Genomic DNA, 18,263 nt, shown 5'->3' on the forward strand with positions numbered 1-18,263 from the left:
GCTTCATTTTCACCTTTACATCCATATTCTTCCTAAACAAAATTCTATTCAGTCGTTTGTTCAAATGTAAATCTTACTTTCATGTAGCACAGCATCACAGCTCATGTTTTTTTACCTGACTCACTTATGGAGTTTTACATAGATTGTGCGTGAAAATTCTGTTCTGTGACAAAATATTTGTGTTGGGATTAGTTTTTCTCTCTTTGTCCATCCTTTGATTTAACTCCAGCCTCTTAATGCTTCTGTGCTATGAAGTATCTTCCATATATTGCCATGCTGGTGGGTACTTGTAATTTGCAGCTTAATGTGTTGGAAAGTTTGGACATGAGATGTGTGCATGTAATGATGTTTTCACCTGAAAGATGACTGTTCAGACATATAATAGCATGTACAACTTTTATTCAAATTTCCACAACAGCTTTGAATGCAAGCACCTCTCCTGTGACAATTAATAAAGGCATTCTTACAGAAAAATTCTTGAGCAAGTGCAAGAGTAAAGTGTATCAAAGGCACTCAGACAACCTCTTCACAATGGTAAACCACATTTCATGACAGTGTAATTCTCAGTAACTTCAAGATATGGTATCTGAAGAGCCACAGCTTTCCTCTGCTGCAGTGCCTATAAATCCCCATGATGTCACTGTTCACCTCTAAGCTAAAGTGCTGTAATTATCCTCTGCAGTCCCCAAAAACAGAAAGTGCAAATGATGGCATGTGAGATGAAGTTTTCACAGACTCCCACTGTCTCCTGAGGCCGTAACAGCTGACAAGTATAAAGCCTCTGGCTGGGAGTGAAAATCAGCTCCTTAAAGAAAAAAGGGAAAAAAAAAAAAAAAAGGAACAGTATTATTTTAAAAATCTTCAATAACTGAAGCAAATTTTAATAACTGAGTGCTAAAGAGTGAAAAGCCCTATCTTCATTTTATGCAAGTTTTTCTGGGCCATGCTGAAGTTACAATGGCTCCTTAAAGCTGTCATTAATTACAAAAGGATCCTGTTGCAATCTTTTCAGAGGGAATATTTCTCTCTTCCTCTCTTATTTGTGTCCAAAGTTCTGAATTTTCTATTACATGAAAGCTAACATGATCAGCCACATAAATGAAATCACAGAACTGAAATCTGTTTAGATAGCATCTACAGGAAATCTTGCCAGCAAAACCTGTACATCTGAACAAAAGTCTGCAGACCTGGGACTTCATCTATGAGGTCAAATGTCCTACATCTTTAATGCTGATATAGTTTGACTTTGACATAAAAGGATAACCATGAACAATTCTTGTTCCTGTAACCAGGGCAATATGGGTCATTTTCAAGAGTCTCTGGTGAAGTATTTGTGGCTTTTATGCTTCAACTACTTATCGTGGAAAAAAGGTTCTTTCCAGTGTTTCTTCCAAGAATATCATGCTGAGAAATTGAAATGTTTGTCATATGACTAACTGCATATTGCAAAATATCAAAATGAAGAAGTAAAACAAACTCAAAAACCCAGCTACCTCAATTTTAATTTCTTCATTTCAGTAAGTGTTCAGACAAGCCTAGGGTTAAGAAGCTAAGAAATTGTACAACAGTAATACAAGAAGCCATGGGAAGCCACGCAGTGCTCACACATTGTGCACTGGAATGCTGTCCAGACACACACCAGTGCTGTCCTCCACATTGATTCTTGGCTTGGAGCTTTTGTTCATTTGCACTTGGCATAATTCCGCTGAAGTTTCACACCATCATGTGACAAATAAGAAAGGGACTTTGGCTATGGCAAGTACTGATTCCTGGAAGTGTTTTTCTGAAAGCTCGATTTTGACCACAATATGTACTGGTGACAGTGAGCTGGACAGCTTTGAGGAAGATGCAAGCATTACAATTTCAGGTGAAACAGGAATCACTGAGTTCATGCCCTCTTTGTCCAATCTCTAGCTTGCATTTCACTTACAAACACTAAGTTTTAACCTGGTGACTATTGGGGTCTTTTTGTTGTGTTGGTTTTATTTGGTGGTTTGGTTTGGTTTGGTTTGGTTTGGTTTTTTTTTCTTTTTTAGCAGTGAGTAATGTAAGTTCTTCTCAAGTAAGTCCTGTCATCAGAAAAGCCTATATGTCCAGAAACTGTTATGTATTTCTTCTTCAGGCTGCTCAGTCAGCTTCATCACAGGTTTGCTCCAATTTTGGTCCCTGTGGAATGATTACTCATATTCCTGGAGCACTTTAGGCAGCCTTCAGGCTGGCCCTTATAGGCTGTGTTGGGACCTACTGGGATGCCAAGGGATTACAGCTGTACCCAGTACTAAAGTACCTAACACTGTCCCCAGCCTCTCTCCTGACAGTGCATTAACCTATCAGACTTCCACTTATAGGTAACAAAACTGATTTAGGTAACTAGGTGTTTTAAGACCTTTCGTATCCTATTGCTTTATAGTTTTCTGTGGTGGCTTCCTGTTTTCAGTTTGATTTTAGTGCATCCTGGTAATTTTTAGGCAATGCCCTCCCTCTGCAATGTAAAGATTCCTGGACACTCAGGAAAGTCACATACTTGTAAGAATCGAAGTGGTTCAGTGGATGATGAGGTATGATTCTATTCACTGTTAAAACCTGGGGCCTAACCCAAAGGTGTAACAGACTATTACCATAAAAATCTTGAGGCCTTCCAAAACATTGAGCTTTTTGTGTTTATCCAACTCATCTGAGTCTTCCACATTGCAGTCAGTATACAGATGTGTATACCAGGTTATCTATGCAAGGTATCTGTGAGTCACTGCAGTGAATGGAACAGATGTTTACAAATATTTACAAAATCTGTGAGAAATTATGTTAGATACAGAAATTTTAGAAAATTGAAGAGGATTTGAGTTTAAAATTAATAGTGCCTTCTGTTTTGATGGAACATTTCTTAGCTTGCCATATACAGATCTTCAGAGATTTTAGCTGTTGGAAAGAAAAACCTGTAACCATGAATAAAGACAATCCTGTGACTTACTGTTCTGGTCTTTCAGGTTAGAGTTCAATTTTCTTGTCTTGTCTGTTAAAATAATATATGCAAATTTAGCTTAGACATTTCTGTACTTGAAAGAAACAATACAATCCAATACAAAAAGCTTTTTGATGAAACTGAGCTTTAAGTACTTTTAAGTTTAGTATTAGCTCATACCAAATACATAAACTTCTCTACACTTCTGTTCTTCTACAAATTTTGAACCAAATCCTCAAGTCTTTATCAGAAAGAATATAATTTAATTAATAAATACATTTTGTCTGAGTATAGTGGACTCTATTCATATACAAGACTGGAATAATAGCCTATTTGTATTATTACTTTACCTCTGTAAGAGTGCAGTGCAGCATCCCATTTTATTTATATAGCCTTAATGGAGATTGAAAATAAAAGTCATGTGCTATAGCTACACTGTTGTTGTAGTGGTGAAGAAAAATGCTGGTCAAACTGTGTTTTTATTGCCCCTTTTACTCAAACCAAAGGGTTTTTCTATTCTTTATGTAATAGTAGCTGGTTACATTTAAAAATGTATGTTCCTTTATGCCTTTTTTTCACATAAGTAACAAGGTGAGGAAAGTAAAATCCAACTCAAATGATCCAAGGTCTCGTTTTAGAACAGAGCACACATAGAAATAAAATATGACTAATATCTCATAAGCATGCCTAGAGTTACTAAGATTTCCATAAAGAATACACGAAAGGATTCATTATATGAAGTAAAATGTACCTTTTTTGGATTGCCCATTCTTGACTGATTTTCTCTTTTGAGAGATTACTAATGCAGAGAGAAGTACAGCCACCACCACACATGTGAGGATGATAAATAAGATCAGGGATTTTTGTCCACTATGCTGTGTACTAATTAAAGCTGTCAAAAACACAAAGAGAAAGTAAATTCATAACTTACAAAACAGACATAATTTATGAAGTTACCAGTTCTAATTTGCCAAAGCCTTGATCTGACTGTAACAAAAGATTCTTAAAGTTTATCAATATCGTGGTTTACACTCATTTTATGAAGAGTCTGCAATATTACTGTAAGAATGTTTACCAAAAATGAGCCAAATGTTTCATTAGTATGGTATTTGAGTGAGCACTGCTGCAATTTATCTGTGTCCCATTTGAAGAACAAGTACTTAGGAGTCTACATCTGGGGCCCTCATTTCAAGAAGGACAGAGAATTGCTTGAGACAGTCCAGTGCAGAGCCACAAAAATGCTGAAGGGAGTGGAACATCTCCCTTATGAGGAAAGGTTGAGAGAGCTGGGTCTGTTCAGCTTGGAGAAGAGGAGACTTCAAAATGTATTTATAAACAATATATATAAACAATATATTTTAAAATATTTATAAATAATGTAAAGAATGTAAAGAGTGAGTGTCAGGTAGATGGAGGCTCTTCTCAGTGATGACCAAGAATAGGACAAGGGGTAATGGATGGAACTTGGAGTATAGGACGTTCTGGTTAAACATAAAAAAAAGCTCTGTCACCATCACAACAGTGCCCTCACAGAGCACTGGAAGTGGCTGCCCAGGGAGGTTGTGGAATCTCCTTCTCTGGAGACATTAAAAATCCCACATGGATGCATTCCTGTGTGACCTACAGTAGGTGGTCCTGCTCTGGAAGGGGGGTTGGACTTGTTGATTTCTTGAAGTCCTTTCCGACCCCTAATACTCTGATTTTTGTGACAGATCAAGGAACACAGCCATAGAGAATTTCCACTGTACTGGCAGCCAAATAATGGAAGTTGCCATAAAATTAAAATATACAGAAAAATTACAGGCTGGCTTGCTGGGAGTGTGAGCTAACTGAGGCTTCAAAACTGCAAATCATACTGATTTGCCTCATTTTGAGAGCATCACTGTTTTCCAGAACCAGCTTCTAGAGATGGATCATAAGACATCATGTATGTACAAAAGCTCTCTGTCTCATGTAAGTTAAAAGTGATACAAACCTAAAGGGGAAATGTGAGCTGAAGTTTCTTCATTCAGTTCTTTATTCCAGAACACACAGCTGTAGCTCTCACTCGTATTTGCTTTGAGCATCAGGATGCTGGTGACATTGTAGAGGCCATCTGCAGTCAGTGTATAGGTGGTGTTTGCAGATCCACCAAGACTGAAGTTCTTATTTTGCCAGAAAACCTCTGCCAGAGGAAACCCTTCTGACTGACACATAAAAACAAACTTGTCTTCACCTGGTTTTCTCATTACTTGAGTATTTATTCTCTTGTAGGATGCTACACATTAAGAAATAGAGTGAAATTACTTTATGCAGCAATAATAATTTTCCCACTTCACTTTCCTTCCTTCCCTTTAATGCCATAATCTATGTGCAGCTGTATCTGAGGTACACTTATTCTAAAGGAGTAAGATATTTTGTAGAACAGTTGATAAGTTATGATTCAATCCATCTCAAGCTGACCATGACAGAACTTACTCCACTTCAGGCAGCGTGTGACAATGAACACAGCATTTCCTCTGATTCCAAGGAAACAAGCAAAATCCCTTGGAACTCTAGTTCCACATTTTAAATATGCCACTTCCAGAAAAAGGCTGGCTTTAATGTTTGGGGTTTTTTTACCATACATTGGGAACAAGTGTAGTATTTTCATTCTGTTGGTACAAAAATGAAATTTCTGTGAGGGCAGTTCATCAGAAACAATATGGGTTTTAAAAATGTCTATCTATTTTTGCTTTTGACAAAGCTCGTTATTAAAATGCCTGGGTGGGAAAGGAATGTTGCCTTGTATCACAAATATACTGCAGTCAGCAGGAAACACCAGAGGCCTTAAAAAGGTCTGGTCTATCATGCTATCCACGTAATGTGCACTTTTATTACTGTATCTTCATTTGGCTTTGACAAACACAGAAAATCACATGCCCTTGCTCTGGGAGCTGCAGTCATCTGGGGACTTCCCAGACACTTGGGTAGTTGCAGCAGGGCTCACAAGTAAATTAAATTCCTCTGAGTAACTTTTTGTAATGGTAAGAAGTGTTCAACAGGACAGGTCAACAACCCCTACCTCTCTCCTGTCAAAGGAGAGGTAGGGGTAGTTGGGGGCACTGAAGAAGGGGTTGTGGGAAGAAGGAGGAGGGATGAAGGGTTGAGGTTAAGCTGTTTTTCTACCTCTCTTGCACAGGCTGCTCCTGAAGAAGCTCAGCTGACTGTCAGACCAAAGAGTAGCTGGCACTAAGACAAGTGCTATGGTTCACTTCAGGGCTGAGGACAAGCACTTGGTGAGGGAATTAGGAACAAATTCTTCAAATTAACCAATTTCTATGAGCCTGTAGGATTACAGTCCAGACATTTCAATTAACATGAACTTACATTCAATTCAGCCACTGACCTTTTACTTTCAAAGTAATGTACTTGTAGTCCACACCCCCATAGTCGATGAGGCAAAGGTATGACCCCATATCTGTGATCTTCACCCTGGTGATCTGAAGGACAGCTCGTCCCACTTCCAGTTCACTGTGCAGAAGCACTGCTCTTCCTACGTAGTCCTGATGTTGGGATGGAGTAAGTGCCTTCCCATTGCGGAACGTGTACACCCCTTTTGATTTTGACTGGCTCTGCCTTTTTTGCTCCCAAACAACAGTCAGGAGCCCCAGGTTTAATGTGCCATTCACGGGGAATCTGCATTCCATGGTCACGTTGCTCCCATACTCTGCAGTGTATAGCTGCTGAGGAACATCAACTGTAAATAAAGCTACAGCAGGAAGAGAAAACAATTTAATTTGTCTCATTAAAGTATATTTTGATTTTGTTTAAACCAGGCCAAAAAGGTGTCATGTAGTCAGGCACATGGTTACTGGTCTGAATTAAAGTTATGTGCCTTTTTGGCTGCTATTCACACTAGTATTTTCACCATGTCAGTCCTGTTTATAGCAAACCACCTATATTTAGTATTGATTACAAAGTCTAAACGACAAGAACAAAATGAGCAAAGTTTTTTTTTCCGTTTAGAAAACTTAAGGCTGAGTCAGAGGGAGCACTTCACAGGGAGCACTTCTATGAGACTATCTTCTATATCCTAGGATTCTAGTAAGAGCAACAGTTAATTATAGAAATAGTGAATATAATTTCATTATCCTTTAAAAAGAGGAAATTCAGTGTAACTCTTGTGAAACAAATAGAATTGCAGGGGATGACAACATATATCTTGGAAGAACTGTTATGTAGTAATTACAGTCTTCCACAAGCCTGGGACCTGTGAACATTTTTTGAATCCATGCATCTTCTCAAATACACTCAACAATATTACAGAAAGTTTATAAAAATTATCTTCTTAGTCATTCATTAGATCCAAAATTCATATTGTTATGAAGACAGTACCATTTTAAAGTGTCTTGATAAAGGAGAGTTATTTATGCCGCTTCATTCAATATACAGCTTTCTACACTGGAGGTACTGTGTGCTGGTAGGCTTAATTCTCATAAACATTGATAGTGACATTCAAGAGAGAAGTTCATGCAACTCCTTATGCATTCCTTTTATTTCATGTGTTTGGGAAATACTTACAGAGCAAGTTTCAGTTCCTCTTAACAATGTTTCTTTATTCACTTAAATACAACCATAATAAGAGAAAAATAGTATGAAAAAGTGTCAAGTCCCTTTTGGCTTTTAGCCAAGTTGCTCCTACTAAAGCCATGGGCAGGGTAATATACATGGTTTTACTTCACTCTGCCTCTTACTGAGGTTGTTCTACTTTACAATTGGCTTAGGTCATCCTCCCTCTCACAGACTGGGCACCAGTACTACCAGTACACTGTGAGTTAAAGAAGCCCAGCTGCAGAATGTGACAGACATCTCTTCTGTGCTCACTTACTACACAGTACTTTCTGTCAGATGCTGCAAAGCAAAGGGTCCACTGGATGTTTACTCAGGTGTCACTGGAGGTGCTAAAGCCCAGGTTCTGAGGGTGTAGGGGTATTTGTTGCATGGGTTCTGCTGGTGGAATTGAAAGACAGTTTCTCTCTCACCTGAAACTGCACAGAGCTGCATTTCCAGAAACATAATTGTGAGGATCTGCAACATTTTCTCAGGTTGATCTGAAACAAAAAAAGGATTGCATCATAACTTACAAATACCTTTTGATGAGCCATGCTGGCCTTCAAAGGCAATCACAGCTATAAATCAGCAAAAATAAAACTAGACTAACACTAGTGCTTTTGCCACAACTTCACAGTGAAACTCTACATAGGAATAATAAAACAGAAGTGCAGCTGTCTTCTCAAGTGCAAAAGAGCTTCATAAAGATGCACAAGCAGACTTTTTTAGCTGCCTGCACTAATCTCCATCTAGCTTACAGGATGGATAATGATTATTTTGTTTAACTCTGCTTTGCATAGTTGTTTGAGGTTACTTACTGTCTAGGTTCTTTAACCTCCAGAGCAATTGATACATGGAACTCATTGTGGGGCAATGGAGTGGGTAAATTTAAGTTTGCTTCAGAATGGATTAGATTCTAAGACTTCTTAGTGCTGCTAATTCTTTCACTTTGCATGCACTGGTGCCTGAGGTGTTACTTGTATTACTGACAGTAAACCAACGGGCCTGAAATAATGCAAAAGGAGAAAGTCTAGCTTAGGAGTAAGTATATTCCTCCAGTAACAAGCAAACTATTGTTCATACTTTTGTACACAGATCAACATAACTAAAAAGTAAAAACCAAAAAACAGTGAAGGGCATCCAGAAGTAGGAGTAAGAAAGTAGAGGAGCAATTTTAGACTTCCCCAGAGCTAGACTTACAGGATAGGATCTTTTGTTTTACTTCCCCATTCACTTGTGGCTAGAATTTGAAAAATTCTTGCTCTGATTTTCTCAGATGCTGCATTTCTATGATTCCTTGCACCTTTGACGTCTCAGTACCTCAAAGAGTCAGACTCAAGCTTTATCAAAGCTAGCAGCCAAAAACAGAGGACTTTTTCTGAAAATGTAGACCTTAATCTTTTCTTGTCACAGCTGACGCTGACCTTTATGTTACCATAGATGTGGACATACAAACTACAGTAAAGAAACTTAATAATAAGTAATTAATAATTAATAAACTTAATAATAAGTAATGAAAGCTCATTACCTATATCAGAGGACTGATTAAGATGCCACTATTTAATGTATGATAAACTGTAATTGCTTTAGCTGTATGAGAAAGAAGCTAATAAACAATATCATCATCACCATTTGCTGGATGCAGAAATGGAGATCTTGTCCTGCCTTGGCAAGTGGCTTAACTTTCTTTCCTTGTGTAGCCACCACTGTGCTTCACAGTTATTGCTACAAATAAATTTGCTGTCCTCAGTCTCCTACTATGCTCACTTCTCCACAGAGCCAGTCTAGAAGAAGGTAGGCATACAGGGAAGAGCTGGACAAAGAATGGCACAGTACCTCATATCAATGTTTAGATCCCTGGTTTTGTTTCGTGTGGGACATTTTGAGGTGATATTCTTGCTTTGTATACCTCAGAGTACACGGAGAATGCAGAGCTTTTATCTTGCATAACATAGGGGATGGGACTTTTAAAAATATACATATTACTGAGAGCCAAAGGACAGAACAAAAATAAGTGAAACATAATGGAAGACCCAGCAGATAGCAGTCATAGTTACAAAATATCAAATAAGATTAAATCCTGCTTGACCAGATGGATTAGTGAGAGAGGACCATGACAAATACCATAAACAAGTTCTGGAAAATATTTTCAGTCATGATACTGAAAGCAGAGTCATGAAATGCGGATCAGCAAGGTTCTGTATTAACAGGATCAAGGAACTGTCAGAAAGAATCTGTATTAGGAGATATCCCTCTTTGTTTCCAAGATTTTTCTAGGGGACATCAGTCTGATGTGCAGCCTTAGCACAACATACCATGCAACTTAGCCACGTGGCTCTGCCAAGCATCCTGGTGTCTTTCCTTAAAGAAAGTCTGCACCAGCATCTGGAAGCTGCTTTCTTCTGAACTTGCAGTACCAGTCATTCATGCTGTTACAGAACAGCCCTCATTTTCTCCCCATCTTTTCTAAAACATATACCCTGCTCTGTTTTGCACTAGTCCTTGCACACAACAATCCAAACAAGTTTGTGCACAGCACTTTTTTTTCCTTCAAGCAAAAGGCTATTTCTAATGTGTATTAATTACAACTTCATTGGAATATAACTAAGGAACACTGCATCATAAAAATCAGCACTTGCTGATTCTGGAAGCAAAGTCAGGAATTGAAATCCACAAGTGAAGAATACAAAGAGTCATATGATGTTCCAACAGCATTTCAGATCCTGTCAGTAAATTAATTTCCCAGACCAACCTGCAGGAGAAATAGAAAGTTTTCACACAGTGCTATGTGATTATGAAAGTAAAGCTGCATAAAACTTTGAGGGTTAAGGTGATGAAAACCAAAGCATCAGACACATAAGAACCATCATGAGCTGTAGTAGTTCCAATGAAGATGTAGGGCCCAAGACAAAAATATGAATCATAACAATGGAAAATTTGCCTCAGTACAAGACATCACCTTTGGTTAGTAGCCTTGCTATGATTGTCCCAGCCATCCCTTACAATTCTTGTTCCCCAAATCTTTCACCAGCTTTGTTGCTTTTCTCTGGACTTGTTTGGGCACCTTGATGTCCTTCTTGTAATGATGGGCCCAAAACTGAACACAGTACTCAAGATGCAGCCTCACCAGTTCCAAGTACAGGGGGACCATCACTTCCTTACTCCTGCTGGCCACACTATTTTTGATGCAGGCCTAGATGCTGTTGGCCTGGGGCACCTGGGCACACTGCTGGCTCATATCAGCAATCAACATCAAACAATGTCAATCAACACCTCCAGGTCCCTTTTCTCTGGGAAGCTTTCCAGCCACTGTCCCACAACCCTTTGAGCCATTTTTTTTACACAGCAAGTAGTAGAAGTTCACAATAACTGACCACACCTTAAACACACTTTAAGGGATTAAAGGTCTAAAGAAAAGGTAATTGATCCTTTTAAAGTTAAGTAGGTATTGTAGACAGGCCATTGCTTGTATTGTATTTCCCTGCAGACCAGGTTAGTATGCTGGCAGCACTCATAATGGTTCTGCTGAGCTGTAGCTGGTATAAAGCAGGTGTTCTTGTAAAGTTCCTGAGGAAAGCAGGATCCACTGCTTTCCATTGCATTCCACAGCTGGGATCTAGGAGTGGCATGGTAACATCACCAGGCTGCCTGGGTGGCCTGTGTCCATCTCCACACGAATTGTCAAGTGCACTTTAGGAAACAAATTATGGCAGGTGATCTTACAGACAGGACAAATCTTGAGCTGACAGACTTAGATATAGATTTGAAACATCAATTTTTCTATTGATCTCATTCCTACATTCAATATTTTTTCCTCTGCCACTAACATACTCTATAGCATTACAGAGTCCCTCTTTTCCTATTCCCCCTCCTTATACAGCTTTTGTATTTTTGTACTGCAAAATAGTGCAAGCACAAAGCACAACACAATGCCTAGGAAGACAAACACATCTGAATACAAGAAGCAATCAAGCTGTGTTACCACGGCATCCTTCTTGATTCCTTTTGACCAAAAGAGAGCAACAGACCTATACCAGGCTAACATGACTGTACAGCTTCTGATGCCTAAGGTAGTTTGTTTTGATGTAATTCAAATCCTCCTGTATGAAACTTGAGTTTTGTGCCTGGAAAACAGATGATCTGATACAGATATGTACACTGAAAAAAATTCAGGAGCTCCAGACACTGTTTGCTTTCTTTGTATTTCTCTGTTCCTGAAACTCCTGAAACTGACTTCAGGTCAACAAAACCTGGTCCTTATGGGAGACTTCACCTACCCAGACATTTGTTGGAAGAACAACACTGCAGCTCAACTGATATGAGTCAAGTTCCTCTAATGTGTAGAAGACTGCTTCTTTATCCAAATGTTGGATGCGCCAACCACGAATGGGTCACAGCTGGACTTACTACTCATTAACAAAGAAAACCTGCTCTGTGATATCTCAGAAGATTTGACTGCAGTGACTACACTATTGTGGAGTTTGAGATCATGCTGAGTACAATAAAGGTTAATTCAAGAATAAAAGTTTTGTATTTAAGAAGAGCAAACTTCAGCTGTCTCAGGGCTCCATTGGAAGGGATCCCAGGGGAAACTTCCATAATGGGAGCCACTGAGTGCTAAGTGTTTTTCAAGAACACTCTCCGAAGTAACCAAAACCAGTTCATCCCCTCTACAGGCAAAGGAAGCAGATGGAGTGAGTGACCGTCGTGGCTTAAGTGAGAGCTTTTGGTTCTGCTCAGAACCAAAAGGGAAATGTACCAAAGACTGAGAAGTGGAACATCACTGGTTGAAAATTACAAGACCATTACCAGGGTATGCAGAGAAGCAGTTAGGAAAGCAAAAGCTTAGCTTAAGCTAAATTTCGCCAGAGATGTCAAAATCTTAAAGGAAGGATTCTTCAGATGTGTTAACAGCAAGCAGAAACAGAGGAGTAATATTGGCCCACTATTAAATAGGAGGGGAGAACAAGTTACCAACCATGCTGAAAAGGCAGAGGTTCTCAACACCTTCTTCACCTCTGTCTTTACAAGTGCTGTTAGGTCCCAGGACACAGGAACAAAAAGTTACAATTGAAGCAGGCACTGACCCACCATCAGTAAAGGAAGAGCTGGTGTATTAACTATTACAGGAGCTTGACCCATACAATTCAATGGGTCCATTGAACCCAGCCATCCAACCCAGGGTGCTGAGAGAGCTGGCTGATACAGTTGTGAAGATGCTCTCTGTAATATTTGAGAAGTTGTGGAGACTGTGAGATGTTCCTGAAAGCTGGAGGAAGGGTTATGCCACCCCCATCTTTAAGAAGCATTCCAATGAGGACCCAAGCAATTATAGACCCATCAGTCTCACTTCAGTACTTGGAAAAGTCATGGAGTAAATCCTCATGGGGACTGTCACAGGTCAATTAAAACATGTGATCAGGAAAAGACAACTTGGATTTACCAGGGGCAAATCTTGCCTAACAAACCTGATTGCCTTCTATGACAAAGTAACCTTCTCCGCTGATGCAGGGTGAGCAGTGGACATCATCTATCCAAACTTTTCCAAGGCCTTTGATAGAGTACCCCACAGCCTCCTCCTGGATAAGCTGAGTCAGCATGGCCTGGACAAGTGGTCTGTGCATGAACTGGCTGATAGATCATACCCAGAGGGTAACAGTAAAGAATTCATCCTCCAGATGACAACGGGTCACAAGTGCAGTCTCCCAGGTATCAATACCGGGCTCAATGCTGTTTAACATCTTCATGAACTACCTGGATGCTGGGACCAAGAGCACCCTGATGAAGTTTGCTGATGACACCAAGATGAGTGGAGAGGTTGACACCTCAGAAGGGAGAGCTGTCCTCTGGGATGACTTAGACAGATTGGAGAAGTAGGCTAATAGGAACTTTGTGATGTTCAGTGTAGAGAAGTGCAAGGTCTTGCACTTGGGAACACAGGACTCAGGAGTGCAACTCAGACCAACACTCTAACATGTGCAAAAAGACAGAACCTTTTAGCCCCTTCAGGAAATGACTAAACTGATTTTCCTTTCAGTGGGGGATCAAGTTTATAAAAAAATTTAAAAGTTTAAAAAAAAAAAAATGAAAAAAAATTTCAGTGATCCTAGGTCAGAAAATGCATAACAACAAAAAGCAGCCTTAGGTCCTCATGCAAACTACAAGTGTTCGATACTTTAATTTCCTTTCAGGCATTTCACAGAAAACTTATCAAGGAAAATTAACGTGTTCTAAGTCCATTTTTCAAGCCTACCTCAGTATGTCTTGTGGACATATTCTTCTGCCCTCATTCTCTGCAATCCACCTCACCATCACACCCTCTCACCTACTGTTCCTTCTCTGCTGTTGCACTTTTACTGCAATCGTTACCTATCCATCTCACCATGCAGTTCATCTACTGTTGGGTCCACTGCTTTATATCTGATGTTCACATCATTTGTGACAGCCTATTTTCATTGTTTCAGTCTGCTCCCTTGTCCTTTCAGCTTCCAGGTAAAGAGGTACAATTTCTCACTTCTTTCTTTGCTCACCTTTGCTATGATCACTTCCCCTGCATTGTTTCACTGTCACTTATCAAAGATAGGTCTCCCTGTTGTATCTTTTTCACTATCATTTCTTTTTGTTCAGCATAAAATACAGTAATTCTGATACAACATATACTATATCAATTTTTAATTATTTTTTTTGCTACACACATTAGGATGAGAGTGGGTTGAAATTTTGTTACAGAAATGTCACTACCTACATCTAGGACGCTGTATATGCTAGAGAACATATGCCTTTCGATTCCTAGCAGCAGCACTGAACAATACTGGCTAATACTTTGGCATGATAACACTGCGAATTTTCTTTCATATCTCAAGCTTACAGAAAAGGAAAGACTTCTACAAAAAGAGAGAAAGAAGCAGAATAAGCACAAGAAGCACAGTCCTTTGCCTAGTATGTGCTCCTCCAGGGAATACAGAAAGTCAAAGTTCCCAGACTTGCTGTACGATCAAAACTATCTACTATGTGCAGGTAGGGGTTTCGTAACAAACAAAAGAAAGTAAGCAGGAGCATACAGATACAGATTTTTTTTTTCCTTCTTAAAAATCCTCCCTGAACCTCAGAATGAAAGATTTACAAAGAGCAACAGCCCAACGTATAACCTGAAGAGGTTCACTAGCATCACTCTTCTGCCTTTACCTATGACAGAAGATTGAGTTGTGAGAGAAGCTCAGCTTCTAACGCCCTTTATTCCCCAGGGTTTCAAGTTATATGTGTTTTCAGTCCTGGGACTTATTCAGTGTCTGGTTCAGAAACAGAGTCCACTCCCTACAAATAATTCGAAAATAAACAGAATTAAGAAAATCTTAATAATTTAGGAAAAAATGCTATCCATCAGTCAAAAATACAGTAAATATCAATTTGCACTTTATCAGCATCATACTCACATCAGATCTTTATGCAGGCATCAGAAGAATCAGGTTCATGTAACAGCTAAGATTTTGAAAGGTTTACCAAGTAGTTCTATCGAACTTGCATGACAGCAGCAACGACTCCACTCTCGTGATCAGTATAAAACATGCACCAATAGCACAGCTTATAGGCTGCTCTTACAAGGCTTTGTCACAAAGCAAGTGACTGTGCTAAAAGGAAACCACCAAGTTTCTTAGGAATCTGTTTCAGTTTCCTTTTAAAATTTCATGCTAAAGATAGTCTGCTTTCAGTGCCGTGTATTGCTGAAAATGTGCATTCAAACAAGTTTATCCAAGGCGTTCTGCAAAATTTACATGCTCAAATTCTGCTTTTAATGATATCTCAATTTTTTTGCAGTATTTAAAGCAGCATACAGCCTTAGCATCTAAACCACCCTTACTAGGATTCATGAAACTAGATTTTCTTAATCTTTCTGAGATTAATTCTAAAGAATTTCTCAAGATATTACCTAAAATTTGCAGAACATATTTCCTGAACATTTTCATCTACACTCATTTTTTAAAAAAATATAAATAAGAAATCACAAGGGCAGTCAAACACTGTTGCCCAGCAAGGTTGTGAATCTCCAGCCTTGCGAATATACTGACCTTGACAGGGCAAAGCCAGAGCAACTGGACTTAATTCAGCCCACTTTGACTGAAAGACTGAACCAGGCAACTGCCAGAGACCCTTTCCAACACAGAAAAAAAAACTTATCAAAGGATGTCTCTGTGAATTTTACTGTTACTAGGTACATACGACCATGCCACCTGTGAGAGACATAAGAAGACACAGCAGACTCTTCCCAGGTTTCATGGGTACAGCTTGGGGACAAACACAGTCTCTAGTTCGTTCGTCATAGCTGGGCAGAATCATGCTGTAGCTCCACACAAATAATGGCTGTGGCTTTAGTCCCATGACTCCATGACTCCTGGATGGTTTGGGATGATGACTGCCTGCCATGCCATTCCAGTGTGGCTCAAATCATGAAATCATCTCTCCTGCTACCAGGTGTAGAGATTCCATCACAACAAAACCACTGTAATACTACTTGGTTTTTTTGTTTGGTTGGTTGGTTTGCTTTGGGTTTTGTTTGTTTGGGGTTTTTTGTTTGTTGTTTTTTTGTTAACTTATCCTGTGTAGCCCTGTCAGATAAAGCAATACCTGGGCTCTTTGGCAGCTGTCAGAAGTCAGTTTTATGGATGACTGGACAGCTGAAGGAGAGAAAAAAAGTCACTAGGGCCAGAGTTGAGCTTGATCAATGATTTCCAGCTAAGATCAAGTTTGCCTGGTGTTCTAAGACCTTTAGTTAAAGCAGAGGGGAAAAGATGGCAGCACTGAGATCAGGGCTCTTTTTGTAAGTGTGTGAGACCAGGGAGTTGAATCTTCCTATGGCACTTCTCCATGACTGATGCTTATGCTTGCTGTTTCTATTAGATCCATCCTCACCTGCCACTAATTCTCAAAGGCCTCGTTTGCTTTGTGGCCTTCCACACAGAGACAAACAGCATATTTAGGCAGTATTTGTGCAGATACCCCTTGTAATTACTGATATTTTTAGAGGATTTGTTAATCCTCTTGAAACAGAAAGAGAGAGAAACAGAGAGGCAGAAAAATAAGAATTATGTGTAGGTCATCCAGAGCCCATAGGCATTTTGTGGGAAAGGCAGAAGATAACCTTCTGCCACTGTAGCAGATGGATATCTCAGCTTTAGTCATGGAAAATTTTCAGGGAAAGTTTTTTACTAATAGGACAGTCAGACATCAGAATGGTCTCTCAGAGGAAGTGGTAGATTTCCCCCCTTTGGAAAGCTTTAAGTCTCAGCTCAATGGGATGCTGGGGCATACCATATAAACAATAATATATAGCAGGGTTGGACCAGGTGATCTTTGAGGTTCCTTCCAACCTGACATTCTATGATTCAATTCACAGCAAATGCCTTTGCGGAACACCAGTGTTCTACTAAGGGAGAGGCTCCCCCTGCATAATGTGTTCAGTGAGGCCTTGTTTTGTTACCTTTTGTTTATGGACAATATGTTTGTCCATATTTGTTTACTGGGGAACTTCTACTTCCCCTGCATCTAAGGGTCTCATTTCCCCACAAGTATTGAGTCATCTTCTGGGAGGAACAAAGGTCTTCCTTATTCTCCTCTCACTTGACAGAAAAGATACCCCGAAGTTACTTCACTAGCACCATCTGAACTAGCTTTTCTTTTTCTACAGTAGCTTTTCTTCATGTGTTTTGGAACAAAGACATAAAGCTCAGAGCAACGGCCCAAGACTTGGTGACCTGTCTTGGGCATCTCATGGACCCAGCAGTACCTGGCAGGGGCATGGCATGGCTAGATTGCAGGATTAAAGAAAAAGAGGAGGCAGACAGGGAATCAGGGAGAAGATGCTGTAAAACCAGAAGTTCTGTTGTTAACATCAGCAAAAGCAACAGTTCCTCGGGTGATATCTCTGCCATTTTGATGGTTATCTCATGTTGGGTGATACAGCATTGGTACATACCACTCAAGAATATTAAAGTTACTTTTGGGGGCAAGAGGGACACGCATCCTTCATCCTGTTCCTTGAAAAGTCCTGCAGATTGATTGCAAACATTCTATTCCTGAACTCAAATACCAATAAGCAAATTTAAACTGTGCACATGAACTAGGCTTTTCTGAGCATTTTTGGGCATCTAACAATGCTTGGACATTAGGAAGCTAAATGCAGCTTACTGAATCTGAGTCTGCTCTAGCTTTCTGCTGGATTTCGTTTTCCCAGATATCATAAAACACTAAAGAAGCATGTAAATATTGCTAAATGAAGAAAAAAGTTTATTATACCTATGATGTTTAACTTCATATACAGTGCTACATTTTCAGTTGTATGTGTATTCTCCCTTTGTCATTGGAGCATTCATAAAAATGAAGCTAGGAGACTGCTTATCTTAAAAGCCTAATTTATAAAAGTACTAAAACTAGATTATCAAAGTCCTGATTGAATATTAGAGAAATATAAAGTAGAGCTTATTTAGAAAGACATTTTTTCACATCATCTGTTATCTACCCCACACCCTGCTTTTTTTATTGAAGCAGCAAACTTTTAGGCTTCCTATCAACCACTCAGGAATTCAAGCACTGGCATTTTGGACAAGAGGGTTCAGGTACAGAATTTAAAAATATATGTGCATCTCCTAATTTTATTTTCTTACTTCTCTGATGCACAGCACTGTGAACAGTAACTTAACTCTTCTGGAAAAAGGTAAATGTAACAGCTCCTGCAGTC

The 18,263-nt window shown here is 39.4% G+C and overlaps 1 protein-coding gene across 2 annotated transcripts; it reads right to left on the reverse strand.

Moving 5' to 3' along the window:
* Window positions 1-497: 497 nt before the first annotated feature.
* Window positions 498-15,025, reverse strand: PDCD1LG2 (programmed cell death 1 ligand 2). 2 transcript variants are annotated; one of them, XM_030467553.1, is made up of 7 exons: window positions 14,965-15,025; window positions 7,963-8,031; window positions 6,327-6,689; window positions 4,935-5,216; window positions 3,711-3,851; window positions 2,969-3,010; window positions 498-805 (listed from the first exon to the last, which is right to left on the reverse strand). In XM_030467553.1, the coding sequence occupies exons 2-7, from the start codon at window positions 8,015-8,017 to the stop codon at window positions 729-731; spliced, it is 960 nt and encodes a 319-aa protein (XP_030323413.1). In that variant the 5' UTR covers window positions 8,018-8,031; window positions 14,965-15,025; the 3' UTR covers window positions 498-728. The 2 variants fall into 2 exon arrangements, with proteins under 2 accessions (XP_030323413.1, XP_030323412.1); XM_030467552.1 differs by lacking the exon at window positions 14,965-15,025 and adding an exon at window positions 8,350-8,531.
* Window positions 15,026-18,263: the final 3,238 nt, after the last annotated feature.

The sequence above is a fragment of the Calypte anna genome, chromosome Z (genome assembly GCF_003957555.1).
Source record: "Calypte anna isolate BGI_N300 chromosome Z, bCalAnn1_v1.p, whole genome shotgun sequence".
NCBI classification, from domain to species: Eukaryota; Metazoa; Chordata; class Aves; order Apodiformes; family Trochilidae; genus Calypte; species Calypte anna.